Source organism: Pithys albifrons, chromosome 7 (genome assembly GCF_047495875.1).
Source record: "Pithys albifrons albifrons isolate INPA30051 chromosome 7, PitAlb_v1, whole genome shotgun sequence".
In the NCBI taxonomy this organism is placed as follows: domain Eukaryota; kingdom Metazoa; phylum Chordata; class Aves; order Passeriformes; family Thamnophilidae; genus Pithys; species Pithys albifrons.
This window is the reverse complement of record NC_092464.1, coordinates 51,088,995-51,102,906: the sequence shown is the minus strand read 5'-3', so window position 1 is coordinate 51,102,906 and position 13,912 is coordinate 51,088,995. Positions and strand designations below refer to the sequence as shown.

The 13,912-nt window shown below is 40.6% G+C and overlaps 1 protein-coding gene across 1 annotated transcript in view; it reads left to right on the top strand.

Annotated features, from left to right (window-relative positions):
- Nucleotides 1-13,912, top strand: part of VPS41 (VPS41 subunit of HOPS complex) — a 101,948-nt gene that overhangs the window by 48,805 nt on the left and 39,231 nt on the right. The window contains exons 8-10 of the mRNA XM_071561564.1: nt 5,717-5,836; nt 10,267-10,413; nt 11,650-11,716. Of these exons, the coding sequence (XP_071417665.1) occupies nt 5,717-5,836; nt 10,267-10,413; nt 11,650-11,716 (334 nt within the window). The remainder of the gene's footprint in view (nt 1-5,716; nt 5,837-10,266; nt 10,414-11,649; nt 11,717-13,912) is intronic.

Genomic DNA, 13,912 nt, shown 5'->3' with positions numbered 1-13,912 from the left:
CTTTAAATCTGTCTGTGTCTATTTCTACATAATATATTTATATTTTATTTTATATATATATACACATATGGTGGAAATGCATATAAAAACATATTTACATATTTTAATAGTGTCTGTGTTTCTTTAGCTGGAGAAGATACAGTATCAGAACTGGTTTTCAAGTCCAGATGTGTCTGATCACATTTGTCCCCTTTATCCTCCCAGAATTAACATTTTAACATATTGATACTTAACATTTTTCTCTTTGTCTGTTATAAAAGCAGGGAGAATTTAGTGTTACCTGAGGCAAATTTCTCATTGTAAAAAAAATTAAAAATACTATTTCAATATCAGAATTCTGTCCTGGACCAATGGTGACTCCTGCCTGAGATGCAAAACAAGACAGCCTGAATTCCTTCCCACTGCAGGTGGAGCAACAATGTCCATAGAGAAGGGATAGTGACTGTGAACACTGCACAGATGGGGAAAGAAGTAGCATTCCTGGGGATCTGGGACTGCTCTTAGGGCTAGTGGAATTTGTATGCTGAAGTCAAGTCTGCCAAGGAATGTCTCAGATTTTTTTTTAATTGTCTGCTTTTTAGTGTCAGCAGATGCACTTTGCTTGGTGAGTAAGTAGATGACCTTTACCTCTGAACCCTGTGATATGTACTTCATAATGTCTGGACTACTTTGACAAATTATTAAATTGTCAGGATGCTGTTTGCAGCACAGTCCATTTTTAGAAAGCAGATAGTCAGCTGTTTGGCATTATGTTGGGTAGAAGAGTACCAGACAAGAAAGGCTTTGTAAGCTACAAAATGTCAGTCAGTAAATACTCAAAGGTCTAATTTAAGTGAAAAAAGAGTAAATGCTATGACAATTTCTGTCCATGCATTGGATAATTTACCATAAGTAGGAAACAAGCTGTAGCAGCAAGCAAGCCACAATAAAGTTGGTCTGTGGTTTCCTTGCTGCAATGTATAATGCCCAGATGTGTCCCATATTACTGAGCAGATGAGGCCTTGCACATACAGTATGTGCTGTTCACATAATAAACTTTTTTTCCTTACATTTCTTGTTTATGATTATTTGGATGTGCATTTCTTCTTTATCGTTAAAACAAAACATTCTCCTTGTGCTACAATAAATTTGGTTTGTGTAAAGAGAGCGGATCACAGTCCTATGTGCATGTAATCTATAGCTGTGTGTTTTGCAAATGTCTGTGTAAAACACTTTTTTCATTGCCTGGGGTGGCAAGCAAAGAGGATCTAAATATATGAAATGTGTGTCTCTGCCTCCAAAGACTGCAGGATTTGCTTTCCAAGGTGTTAATTCTGTAGCTCTTTGTGAATAGGCGACAGCTGAAATCTGGCAGTTGAGTTATTAAAAGTACACCCTAATAAAAGTGCTATGGCATTTGCTTGTATTAAACATCCCAAAATTTCCAGCTTCTGTGTCCATGAACTGCAGCAGCTCCTGTTTCATCTCACTCTGGCCATCTCATACCTGCCCTGTCTGCCTCTGCCTCCTTGTTGATCTCCCCTGCCTGCACCTGCTCCCTCCTCTCTGTTCACACCCCAGCTCCTTGGACAGCATTTTATGACCAGATTTTGAAAGCTCATCTTCAGTTGAAATCTTGAGGCTTACATTATTCTCTGCCTTGTTTGAGCTCATCCAATCCATCAGCTGTTCCAAGCAGAGATGATAATTTTTATTGCTGCTGTATGTTTTCCTAGGGATGCACTAGGAAGCAGTAAGTCTTCAAGCAGCACGCTGTTGTGTGTTACTGTCTGGTATCTGTTCATCTTGGCTGTGCCCAGAAATGTTGGTTTTATGCTGAAAACAATAAATGGGTGTAGTGATCACTTGTAACCATGGAAGAAGTAGCATTTTAGGGTTTTGTGGTCTTGCTTGGCTGAGGTGAGTTGGTGACACAGGTGCTAAAACACAGAACAAATGCCATAGGTAGGCTCATTTTCCCACGTAGGCAGACACAGAACAGCACAAAGAAATTGCAGGGACTTTTTTCCTAATTTTTATTTTGTGAAATAAAAACTAATCAAACAGTTCTGCAATAAGGAAGGGAAAAGCAGCTCTTCAGTTACAAAATAAAATCTCAAGCCTTTTCTTCTGTAAAACTCCTTCAGATCTTTGCTGTGTTAAAGTGCTGATGCTGTGCATAGTGCTTCAGTAAAAGTGTGTTTCCTTTGAAAGTTCTGTGAGTACAGATGTCTTTTATTTCAGTATTTTGAAGACAGTAATTGGTAGTGAGATGAAATTGAATTGAATTACTTCACTGTGTTGATACTACCAAAGCTGCAATCATTGGCCTCTTTGTTCAGAGGATTGGGAATTCCTGTACATAGTTTAAAGACTGGGATTACATGTAATTAGTGTTAATACTAATTGCATGACAGGCTCCATTAAATCCAAGCACTCATCTCTTCTCTTTAGCAGAAACACTCTAAAATAGAGTTTTGAGCTCTTTTTTTTGGAGTAGGTTAATCTGCTAGTGAAAAACACAGAGAGATGTAATCACTCATCCAAGAGAAATGCATCCAGTTGTTTTTGAAACCAAAAAGTGTCCTCCACCATCCCCTTGTCTCACACGTTTCAGTGTGTCATTTTTCCTAATGATCCAGTGGACAAACATAAGCAGTTCAGAAGACTCACCAAATAATGAGTGAGCAAACAGAAGATTGCAGTGTGGGTGGGGACCCTCGGAGTCAAAGTTTTTTTTATTTTAGCTATATTATCAAATTGCAAAATACACTGGAAGTGTGTTCTAAGCACCACTGTATTACCTGTAACAAAGGACTAAAAGTTTTACGAGAGCAGGTGAAAAAGGGGAAAACATAAAACTCTGTTGCAGAGAAAGCAGGAAAGTGGGATTTTGGCTTGTTGTTGAAATGTAAGTGTTGGGAATGCTGACTGCCAATAATAGGGGATTGATGGGAAATAAAGCCCTAAAATATTTTCCCCCTACCAAAAAGAGAGGGAGGTGGTAGGAGGAACCCCTCCAGAAACTGTGGATTGTTTTAATATGTGTCTAGCTTTGTTTGAAGTTTTAAATTATTTTCTGGTACAATAAACATTTCAATGCAGAGACAGAAAGGAAGACTAAGAAATAAATTAGTCTGCTTATTTTGACAGAGGTACATTCAGTAGATAACATTTCCAAAACACAGAGGGAAGTTCTGATTCAGTTTTCAGGTGTGATTGCTCTAAGTACACATAATATGATTTATTTATCACATGAAATAAATAAGAATAAAATAAATCACATTATGTGTTTCAATAGCATGCAGATAATTGCATTGAAGATAAATTAGTAAAGCATATTTGGAGATTACATATTATTTTCTTGTAAGCCACAGTATTGAGTATCTTTTGACCTCAGTGTTGGACCTATTGCTCCTGCTGGTGTGACTTGGGAACTCAGGGTGTTACAGCGATTCAGATTCACTTTCCATCTTTATTATAGACAATACCAGCCTGTTGTCTTCTACTGCCTTGTTCTGAGCACTTAATTAAGCATGTGCTTAGAGCTGAGCATAGACTTAACCAGGATTTTTCAAATTTTTTCTCCTCACCAGTTCTTTGTCAGAAAACTTTCTTTGCAGTTTGTTACTTGGAGTCATGAAAAAGCATAATGTTCACAAACCAAAAACAGTGACAAAGAAGGTGCAGTGTCCATACCAAGTTCACTCTGGATTTTGATAGTAATAAGAAAACTTAAATCCTGATTCAGTCACAAGCAGAAAAGATTCAAAGTTCCATTAATATAATTGACATCTGCCAATTTTAACCTTTCGCATCATCCACATTAGTTTTTGTCCAGTAAGTCTTAATAAAAATACCATGTATTTTGCTGCTGTCTTTGTTGGATGGTATTGAAAGAAGCATCCAAGCGAAAGTTCTTTTTCTGTCGAGCTTCTCCTTAGGGAAAACTAGGAAAAAAAGTAATTTTCAGGCCTGACATAGTTAGCCTCCAAATAAAGATAGATAATTTGGGCTGAGAGCTCCTGTGCTTCACATCTACCTACCAGCCTTCTAGTGGAAATCCTTCTGGCTGGCGCTGCCTTATGGGCATGGATGTTAGCCCTGCTTCCAGGGGCTGGCCCTGGGTGCTGTAAAATAGCACATTCTGTAAGAGTAACTGAGTAACCTTTTCATAACTCTGGAAAAATACCTGTTCTGTCTAAAAGATCGGCCTTCAAGTGAGCTTATGTAAAGGACACAAAGTGACTGTGTTAAACTGCTGGAGCAAATATTTGTCTTCTGGTGCCATCTCGTGGCTTTAGGAGGGAGAGGCAGTCTGTGGGATACCCTTACATTTACTAAAAGATCTTATTTTGAGCTGGTGTCCTAGCATTTGATGTATTTATCCAAATACAAGTGGCAGGAAACCATATATTCGGAAATCATCTACAGCTGGATTTAGATAGGAAGTATTAGCAACAAGAGTGCTCCATTTACCTGAAGGGAAGTTCTAGCCAGGTGGGGGTTGGTCTCTTCTCCCAGGCATTCAGCAATAGGATAAGGGGGCACGGGCTCAAGCTCTGCCAGGGGAAATTGAAGTTGGAGAGCAGAAAAAGATTCTTTCCAGAGAGAGTAATCAGGCATTGGAATGGGCTGCCCAGAGAGGGGGTGGATTCCCCATCCCTGGAGGTTTTTAAGGTGAGATTGGGCGTGGCACTGAGTGCCATGATCTGGTAAAGGGACTGGAGTTGGACCAAGGGTTGGACTTGATCTCGGAAGTCTTTTCCAACCCAATCCATTTCTATGATTCTATGATTTAGGTTTTAGTGTGGTAGAAATCCTTGCAGGCAGCAATTTCACACCTTCCAGTGTAAGATGTGAGCTTGGGTTCAGGTTGTGCATGTTTGTATGAGGGTGTACTCGTCAAAAAGTTGGCAGGACTGGTGCCTTGGAGCTTCAGCTTCTTCCTTCAGTGTCACTCCAGGTGCTGCACTTTGCATCTCTCAAAGTGATTCCCTGTAATCCTGTTAAATCATTTCCTGAGACATACAGGAACCAGTATGGTCTTTGTGACTGTTGTGCAAACTGCATGTAGTTTGTAGTTGGGTTTTGCTTTGCTGCTGCAAAGCATCTCATAACATCTCCTGTGCATTTAGATATTCTGCAATGCCTTCCTTATTTGCAGAACGGGGGGTTATCAATGACACAAGTTTTACAACCAACTACACTTGTGGTACAGTGCAGTTTGCACATGTGGGACTCAAACAGCATCTCTAGAGCCCTGTGGAGGGCTGTGTACTTCCACGTGGAGCCAAGCAAAGGGTCACAGGCTTGGGGATCTTGGATAATTCTCTCTGGTTTTTGGAGGGAAGGAGGAGCCTACGGTGAGATTGGTGAATAGGTGTGAGGTGACCTGGTTTCCTTCCAACTTTCTGAAGTGCTGTAGGTTTAGGTTCTGAAATGTCTTGGTTTTTTAATCTTTAAATAATTGTACTTACTGTTCTCTGGAGAAACACTATGGAAGGCCTTCCTAATAATACTACTAAAGTTTAACTGATATCCTGTAGTATACAAGATTCTCAGTGTATATATACTATATGAAAATATTTTATTGTATTTGAGGGTGTTTTTTTATGATAAGTATGTATTTTTCATTGCACTTCAAAATAAGTAAGATACTATGAAGAAAAAATACCCTCTGTGTTTGCATACAGCTCTGTTTCACAGAAATCTTTACTGTTGCATTTTCCCATAGCTGCTGTTATATGAGAGAGGCTGGATGAACAGATGGAAGCCTTCAGTTTTACATGAAGGGGAAGGAAATATAAGAAATGTCAAATGGAGAGGACACTTAATTGCTTGGGCCAATAATATGGTAAGTATTTGTCACCTCCATTAAATGAACAAAAACACCTCTGTGTTACACTGATTATTGAAATGTTTCAATAGTTATTTACAAAGTGTTCCACTGAAAAATGGCACATTTGGAGAGTCAGGTAAAAGGCATTGAAGGGTAGTGGTTCAGATGCCATTTCTTTGTAGAAATTTCTTCTGGCATTTCCTGCTGGTTAGTCAGTGTTCTCCAGTGTGATTGCCACTTTGAGGAAATCAGGAAAAGTAGTTCTCCATACCACTGTTGGGAATGGCCATTACTGTGTGCTATTGTACATTACAGTTTTCACCAGGAAGGGATGCCAGTGGAGCTGTTCCTACCCACTGCCACCCCCTGAAAAAAACCAACCAAATGTCTGAATTTTATAATTTTTACCGAAGTGGCATGGTCATGTGCACTTCTAATGTTTCAGGTTATTAAAAAATATAGTGACAATTTCTCGTTTTGTTAGACCACTAGAAAAGGCTAATCTGAGGAGAAAATAGGCCCCTTTTGTTCCAAGTGTAATTTATATTTTAAAGGAAACCATTGCATTCATTCTGAGTGCTGCATTTCACCTATCACTATATATCTAATTGATGGGTCAAGGTCCATGTTTTAAAGCTCAGCAGTGAGGGATGTTTTTAAGTCTGTATCATGTCTAAATTCCAAAGTATTTTTTAAATGTGGTGAAAGTACATCTGAAACACTAGGGTTGTTTTCCTTCTATTGTTATTCCATCCTAAAGGGAAGCATTTATTAAAATATTTTAAAGCCATTGCTGGTTTTTATATATTTGATATTATTTTTTTATGTTTTTAATATAAAATTGTTAGAGGTGGACTTTTTTGTTTATTTGCTCCCCTTTAATAACTGTGTTAGAAAGGAAGCTTCATTGAGTGTTTGATTGACATAACATTAGCTTTTTCGAAGGTTTTGTTCTTTTCAGAGCCATGCAATTAAAATATATATTCTAGGTGAATCTGCTGGGGATGGGTAGGACAGTTGAGGAGGGCTATCCCTAGAGATGATGTGCCACATCAGAACACAGAATACTAATAAAACCTTGAGAGCCATCTGTCAGAGACAAAAAGCCATGGTCAGGGCCTATCTTTCAAGGAAAAATGAAATGACACTTGCCCTCCAAAAGATTAATATATTTGGTTATTGGCCTTTCCCTTCCCCTTTGCCTTTTTAAAATTTCCTCCATCCTCTAGCAAGGTTTTGAGTTACACCTTTTTCTTTCAAAATCAGAGAAAATCTTTTATGGCCTTGGTTCTTACTATCTGCGTGTGGCTACCTATTTTTTGTTTTCTTAAGCCCTTTTCTGGGGGGAGAGCACACTGTGTGAGAGCTTTTTAGACATTGGATACTCTGAGGTTATTTAGGCAAAGTCTCATTCTGCTTGTCAGAAGCTCAGGTAGCCCACGTTGTTGCTGCTGTGCCCTCTTCTCCTTCCTCCACATAAAGGAGTTCAAGTTTTCCAAACTGAGACATCTGAGGAGCAAGCCTTAAAGGCATCTGGCTGCTTGATTCCCATTTGAACAGGTTTTAGGCTCCCTCATGACAGGAGGTTGGCTTTAGAAGACCTTTCAGTTCCTGCTGCAAATGGCATAGTCACTGTTAGAGAAGCTACTGCCCCAAGCCTTCTCACCCCATTCAAGGAGTCACACACACCACCCCAGGCTTGCAATTTCAGTCCCTTCACAGTGGGAAGAATCATAGAATCAATTCGGTTGGAAAAGACCTCCGAGATCATCAAGTCCAACCCTTGGTCCAACTTCAGTCCCTTTACCAGATCATGGCACTCAGTGCCACGGCCAATCTCAGTTGAAAAGCCTCCAGGGATGGGGAATCCACCCTCTCTCTGGGCAGCCCATTCCAATGCCTGAGCACTCTCTCTGGAAAGAATTTTTTTTCTGATCTCCAACTTCAATTTCCCCTGGCAGAGCTTGAGCCCATCGTGCCCCCTTGTCCTATTGCTGAGTGCCTGGGAGAAGAGACCAACCCCCACCTGGCCAGAACTTCCCTTCAGGTAGTTCTAGACAGTGCTGAGGTCACCTCTGAGCCTCCTCTTCTCCAGGCTAAACAGCCCCAGCTCCCTCAGCCTCTCCCCACAGCACTTGTGCTCCAGTCCCTTCTCCTGCCTCATTGCTCTTCTCTGGACTCGCTCCAGCCTCTCAATCTCTTTCCTGAACTGAGGGGCCCAGAACTGAATACAACACTCAAGGTGTGGCCTCACCAAGGCAGAGTCCAGGGGAAGGGTCACTGCCCTGGCCACGCTAGTTTTGATTCAGGTCAGGATCCCATTGGCCTTCTTGGCCACCTGGGCACACTGTTGGCTCCTGTTGAGCTTCCTGTCCCTCAGTCCCCCCAGGTCCCTTTCTGCCTGGCTGCTCTCCAGCCACTCTGTGCCCAGCCTGTAGCGCTGCAGGGGGTTGGTGTGGCCAAAGGGCAGGACCCGGCACTTGGCCTTGTTGAACTTCATCCCATTGGAATCAGCCCATCTCTCAAGTCTATCCAGATCCCTCTGCAGAGCCCTCCTGCCCCCCAGCAGGTCAACACTCTCTCCCAACTTGGTGTCATCAGCTCCACAGAGGCAGCAGATGCCCCTTTTGACCCTTTGCTCACTTCTTGTGCACCTGCTCACTGGCAGAGCATGGAGAGTTGGAAAGTCCTTGATTTAGAGCAAGCATTACATAGCAACAACTCAAACACCAGTGTGTTATCAACAATATTCTCATACTAAATACAAAACATAGCAGTGTACCAGCTAGTAAGGAGAAAATTAATTCATAATTAATTCCCAACCAAAAGTGTATCTAGGTGTAAGTTCACAGCTTGCAGCCTAAGACTTCAAAAGAATCCATCTACTTATGATGCTAAGCAAGTAAACCTGAGCAAACAGCATTTTACATCACACAATATTACAGTTCTAAATAACTTACTCCTTTTAAAACTCACTACTGTAAACAACTAATGTCTCTCAACAGCTACACTGTTGGTTGCAAAGGCACTTTAAACATAAGATAGTCTATCTCATATAAGATTTGCATCCTTGTAGAAAACAGAATTTGTGGTATGGGTCAGTTTTACCTGAAAATCATCCTTAAAGGCAAAGTAGTAAGATTTGTAAAAGGCAACTTTAATAAAATGCAGTTCAAACAAGAATACAAATTTTATCAGACAAGTATAGAAAACACAAAGCATGAGCTTTTTGTTTATGTTAACCCAAAGGTCTGAGCTCTGTACTTCGCAGATGGGATGTGCAAGTTATTGTTTGTTTTTGAACCCTTGATGACAGCTACCTGAAGAGCAGTCAGGAGTGTGTTGCATGCTCCCAGTTCTTCAGTGGCAAAGATCACTGAAAAACACCCTTCACCCACCCCCATACCACTGACTGCTCCTTGTGATGTAAGAAAAAAAAAACAAAAGAAGGCAAAACCTGGCTTAGACCACGATCACCACATGTTGACTCTGACTTTCAAACAGTTGTATCTGTACAGCTGGAGACACAGAAACTCACGGTGCAGGGAACAGAAACAGGCAGGAGAATCTTTTAAATCACTTTTGACACTAAGAAAATCCTAACATAGCATGGCATCCTGGACACTGACCTTTCAAGGTCCTTTCCGTTCCCTTCTCTCTGAGTCTGAGAGTTGTTCTTTAAGCTCAGTGAGCAGAAATGAAGTACCTACTAAAATACTTTATTTTGTGGATTTTTGCTTTAAATTACTAAGAACGAGCCATTACTTAACATGAAATTAATCTCCATTTTTCTGTTGGAAAGGTTATAGCTCACCTTGTCAAAATGGCATTGCAAAATCTGAGTAATGGCTCTTTTTTTTTCTCTGTCTCTCAAATTACTTTAATCTTTCTTTTTTAAACCTTTTTTTTCCTGTTAGTTTAGGAGGTTCCCTGAGGAGGCAGCGAAAAATCAGAGCATACAAAACCAAGCATTTTTAAAATATGCTTGCTTTTCTGTTTTAATGTAAGAGTAGAAATGCATTTCTTGAGAAGTACAGATTGGATTCATTTATCTTAATGAGCTGTTGCTTCACATCTTTTCCTTTTCCAAGGTGAAAAACTCTGCATCTCTGCAGAGGCTGTTGTGAAAAAACTGGGATTTCTTTTGTTTCTCCAGGAGTAGCACCAGCCCAGTAAGCCAAACTGGAGTTGCTAATCTGTCACTCATTCACTTATTATGTCTTTTCACTCGGCATGTAAATTTAAAGTATCTAAATTACTTTGATCCCCTTGCTCCTTTTATCAGCTCCTGGGTTACATGGGTCTTTGTATCAACAGTTTTTTCTGTCAGCACACTTGGCCCTCCTGAAGTTTGTGCTGTGAACTGCTCTGACTGCCTTAGCACAGAAAATGGTGAGTAGGAGTTTGTCATACTGAGTAAAGTTCTCTTGCATTTGAACTTTCAGGGCGTGAAGATACTTGATATGATCTCCAAACAAAGGATTACCAATGTGCCTCGAGACGACATAAGCCTGCGCCCAGATATGTATCCCTGCAGCCTTTGCTGGAAGGATAATTTAACGCTGATTATTGGCTGGGGAAATTCAGTAAAGGTGCAATTACCTGTCTTTGTAATAAATGCTTGCTGTTATCACAGACAAACAGAGGATTATGTCTGAAAAGCAAAGACAATCGAAAAAAATAGGATTTGGTTTGACTACAGTGTTTCGAACTCCTGCTGCCTCAGGAATGTCATTGGACTGACCCTTAGGAGGAGGAGGAGGAGGAGGAGGAGGAGGAGGAGGAGGAGTGACAGACATCCAGTGGCCAGACAGATCCCTGTGTGTGAGCATGCAGTGAATGTAATCCTCAGGGAGGGACATTGGCTCCTCTGTGCCTTGCAGAGATTTCCTCTTTTGAAAGCTTTTAGTGTGCTGTTGAATTCTTTTCTTTTGATTAGCATTAAGGAAGAACAAGTTACCATGAGGTATTTTGGGAGGGGATTGCTCTGGTGGCTGTGGAGGTTGTGTCTGCTAAAACAGCCACATGATTTTGGTCAACCATGGGAAAAGCAGAGGTGGAGTGGGAGGACAGGCTGCTTTGGGGTTTGTTCTCTTTCAGCAGGAAACTGGCATTTCCAACTTGTGTGCTGCAGACTGACTGTGATTTGCTCAGAGCAGCACCTGACATGAGTTTGTCACAAGCCTGTTAGCTGTTTGCTAATAACAGACTGCTGCATCACTGCACAGTGGGAAATTAAAAGTGCTTGGTAGGAAGAGATGGAAAGGGAGGGTAAAGTGGGGTAGGTGACGTGTAAAAAGCTTTTGGAGCTTTAAACTTCAAGTTTTACAAATGAGGAGGTTTGTCCTAAGTTTGGCATCTGTCTTCCCACTTGTATTTGTGTGTGCTTCACAGCATTTTGGTTATTTGCATTTCTTTACATGTACATACTCTCCTCCTCTTACTGGGAGAAGCAATAGCAAACTCTTACTTAAATTGGAAGGTAATGAGATGCAAAGTGTGAGAAGACACCAAACCCTAACTCATAATATATATGATTCTGTGAAGAAATCATAGTGGGCAGGTATTTTCAGATTTCTCTTGTGTGGTCCATCATCCTTCTCCTCTCCCAGCACATTTATAAGGCTGTGAACTACAGCCACAACTTTCCCATGCCCTTTCCTTCTTCAGTGATGCATCATCACTGTTTCTCAACTTGTGTTTTTCAATATAAAGACATGCATGTCCGAGAATTCCCAGAAATCCCCTTTCTTACTGAGACAAAGTTATAGTATCATTTTAGGAATTCCAGTTTGTTCATTGTAATGCTCCAACTCTCTGTTTCCTAGATTTGCTCAGTAAAGGAACGACATGCCAGTGAAATGCGTGACCTCCCGAACCGCTACGTGGAAATAGGTATGGCTGTGGGAATGCACTCTCCTTCCAAATTAGATAAGTCATAAAGGTTTACTTCCACATTCTAGCCTGAAAAAACTGTTACTGATTGAAGGCAACATGTAGTTGTAACATAAATGTCACCTCATTTTTAGTTGATGAGGTTGTCATGTGGCCTCTTGCACAGCTGTGAGGGTTTTTGGTTTTAGAGAGCCTTAAGTTCTGTGATCATCTAAAATCAGAGATGCTTGTGTGAACAGTGGATGCTTTACCTTTCCCTTCATACAGATTCCTTCAGAGAACTTCATTTTTCATCTTGATTAAAGGATTGATGGTTGATGTAGTGTAAGGAGAAACCAGATACTACTTTATTGATTATGTGTTGTTTGACTATTCTTGTAATTGTTTTCTCTATTTTTTTCTTCTTATTAAAGTCTCTAGTATAGTTCTAGGAAATTGATTTGAATTTATTTTTGTTTCCTTTTTTGGCTTCTGAGTTTTATACTCTCCTTTGCTTTCTTATTTGTCTAGCTAATGGGATGTGGATAAATGTCAGTATTGCTGATCAGTGGAAAAGGTCTTGACAAAATGTGTATATTAAGTAAAGCAGAATTCAAAGAACATTTAGAAGGGAAGTGGGGATGTAAAGAAAAAGTCACAACTGTCTCCAGAAGTATCTATTGGGGCAAGGGAATATCTATGAATAGATAGTGTGTGTGGCTCGGCTTCGCGAATGAAGATTTGGGAAGGGCTGTCCCCCCACGTGGGTGTGCCCTTCCAGCCTGCGCAGTGGATTTTAGCCATTTAAGTCCTGAGGTTCATCTGCCATGGCTGAGCGAGCTTGGACAGTGCCAGTGAAGTTCCTCAGGACTAGAACCTACAGCACCTGGCATTTCCCAGGAGGTCTCCCATCCAAGTACTGATCCGGGGCTGACCCTGCTTAGCTTCTGAGATCTGACGGGATCGGATGTCAGGGAGGCATTTACCTGCCTGATGAATAGATAGTGCTGAGAAGATAAACAGTCCCTCTGGGGCTGCAGATCAGAGTGGGCAACAGTTTGTAAACTTTGGTGCTCCCTTGACTTAATAACATGAGATTGTAGATAGTTGTGTGTTCAGCAAGATGCTGACTCGTGTTGGGTTGAAATGGTGCTTGGTGTGGGTGTGTGTTTACTCTGGTTTCTGGTTTCAGGAAAGGACTATTTTCAAATAGCTTCTAAATCAACCGGGAGACTTGTTAAACTCTGTAGAGACTCTGGATACTGAGAAATGGTGGCATGCCTGACAGTTAACTGAGACCTGAGACCTGAAGGCTGTTTTTTCTTTAGGATTTGTTGTCCAAATAGATTATTTAACAGTAGGATTCTAGGATATTTGAGGGAATTTTATCAAGAAAAAGTTCAGTTATGAACCTTGGATCGGGTATGTAGTGTTTTCTGTACCTGTAAGTGGCTTTTAGAAAATAACCAAATGGGATTGTTTACGTAGTGACAAGTGAACAGAGGCAACTTCTACTCCAGCTATAATGTGTTTGTGTGGAGGGTGCTAGTCTTACATGACTGGCTGTTGGAACTTCATTTTAAAAATATAAAAAGCTGTCATCAGGCTCTTGAGGTTCAGAGATGAGGAACAGAGATTTTTCATGGAAGTAACTTTTTCTTCTTAAAATCTTTAGTCTACAGTCTAATCTGTGTTCTCCAGGACTGTATCTTCTAACCTGTTAATGATGCACTTGAGATTAGTCCTTCTGGTTTCAGGTCAGAGCACTGAAGGGTTTCTGCCAAATGCTGCCAACATCACTCTTTGGAACTTGGGTATTAGATTAGACATTATTTGTTCAAGTCTCAGTATAAATTAAAATAGCCTTTGAATATAGTCATGTAGAAGGTCTTCTTGACAGCTGTATGTCATGCCGTAACATCTGTTTCATTTCAACTTTACTTTTCAAAGGCATAACTAGAAGGTCTAGTATTATACCAGACCAGGAAACCAGGACAGTGTTTTTGCACAACCACAAATATCCTAAGTGGGTGCATGTGGATACACTTTTGTAAAGAACTTATACAAAGCAAGAATATCTTTCAGTGGCAGGATAACTGAGTAACCTTCAGCTACTTTGACTCATAACCTCATGTCATCATACTTACTAAACCCTAAACACATTATAACTTTTGTGTTTAGTGGTGTGGTGTTTGTTTAATTCTTTTCCTCCGTGCT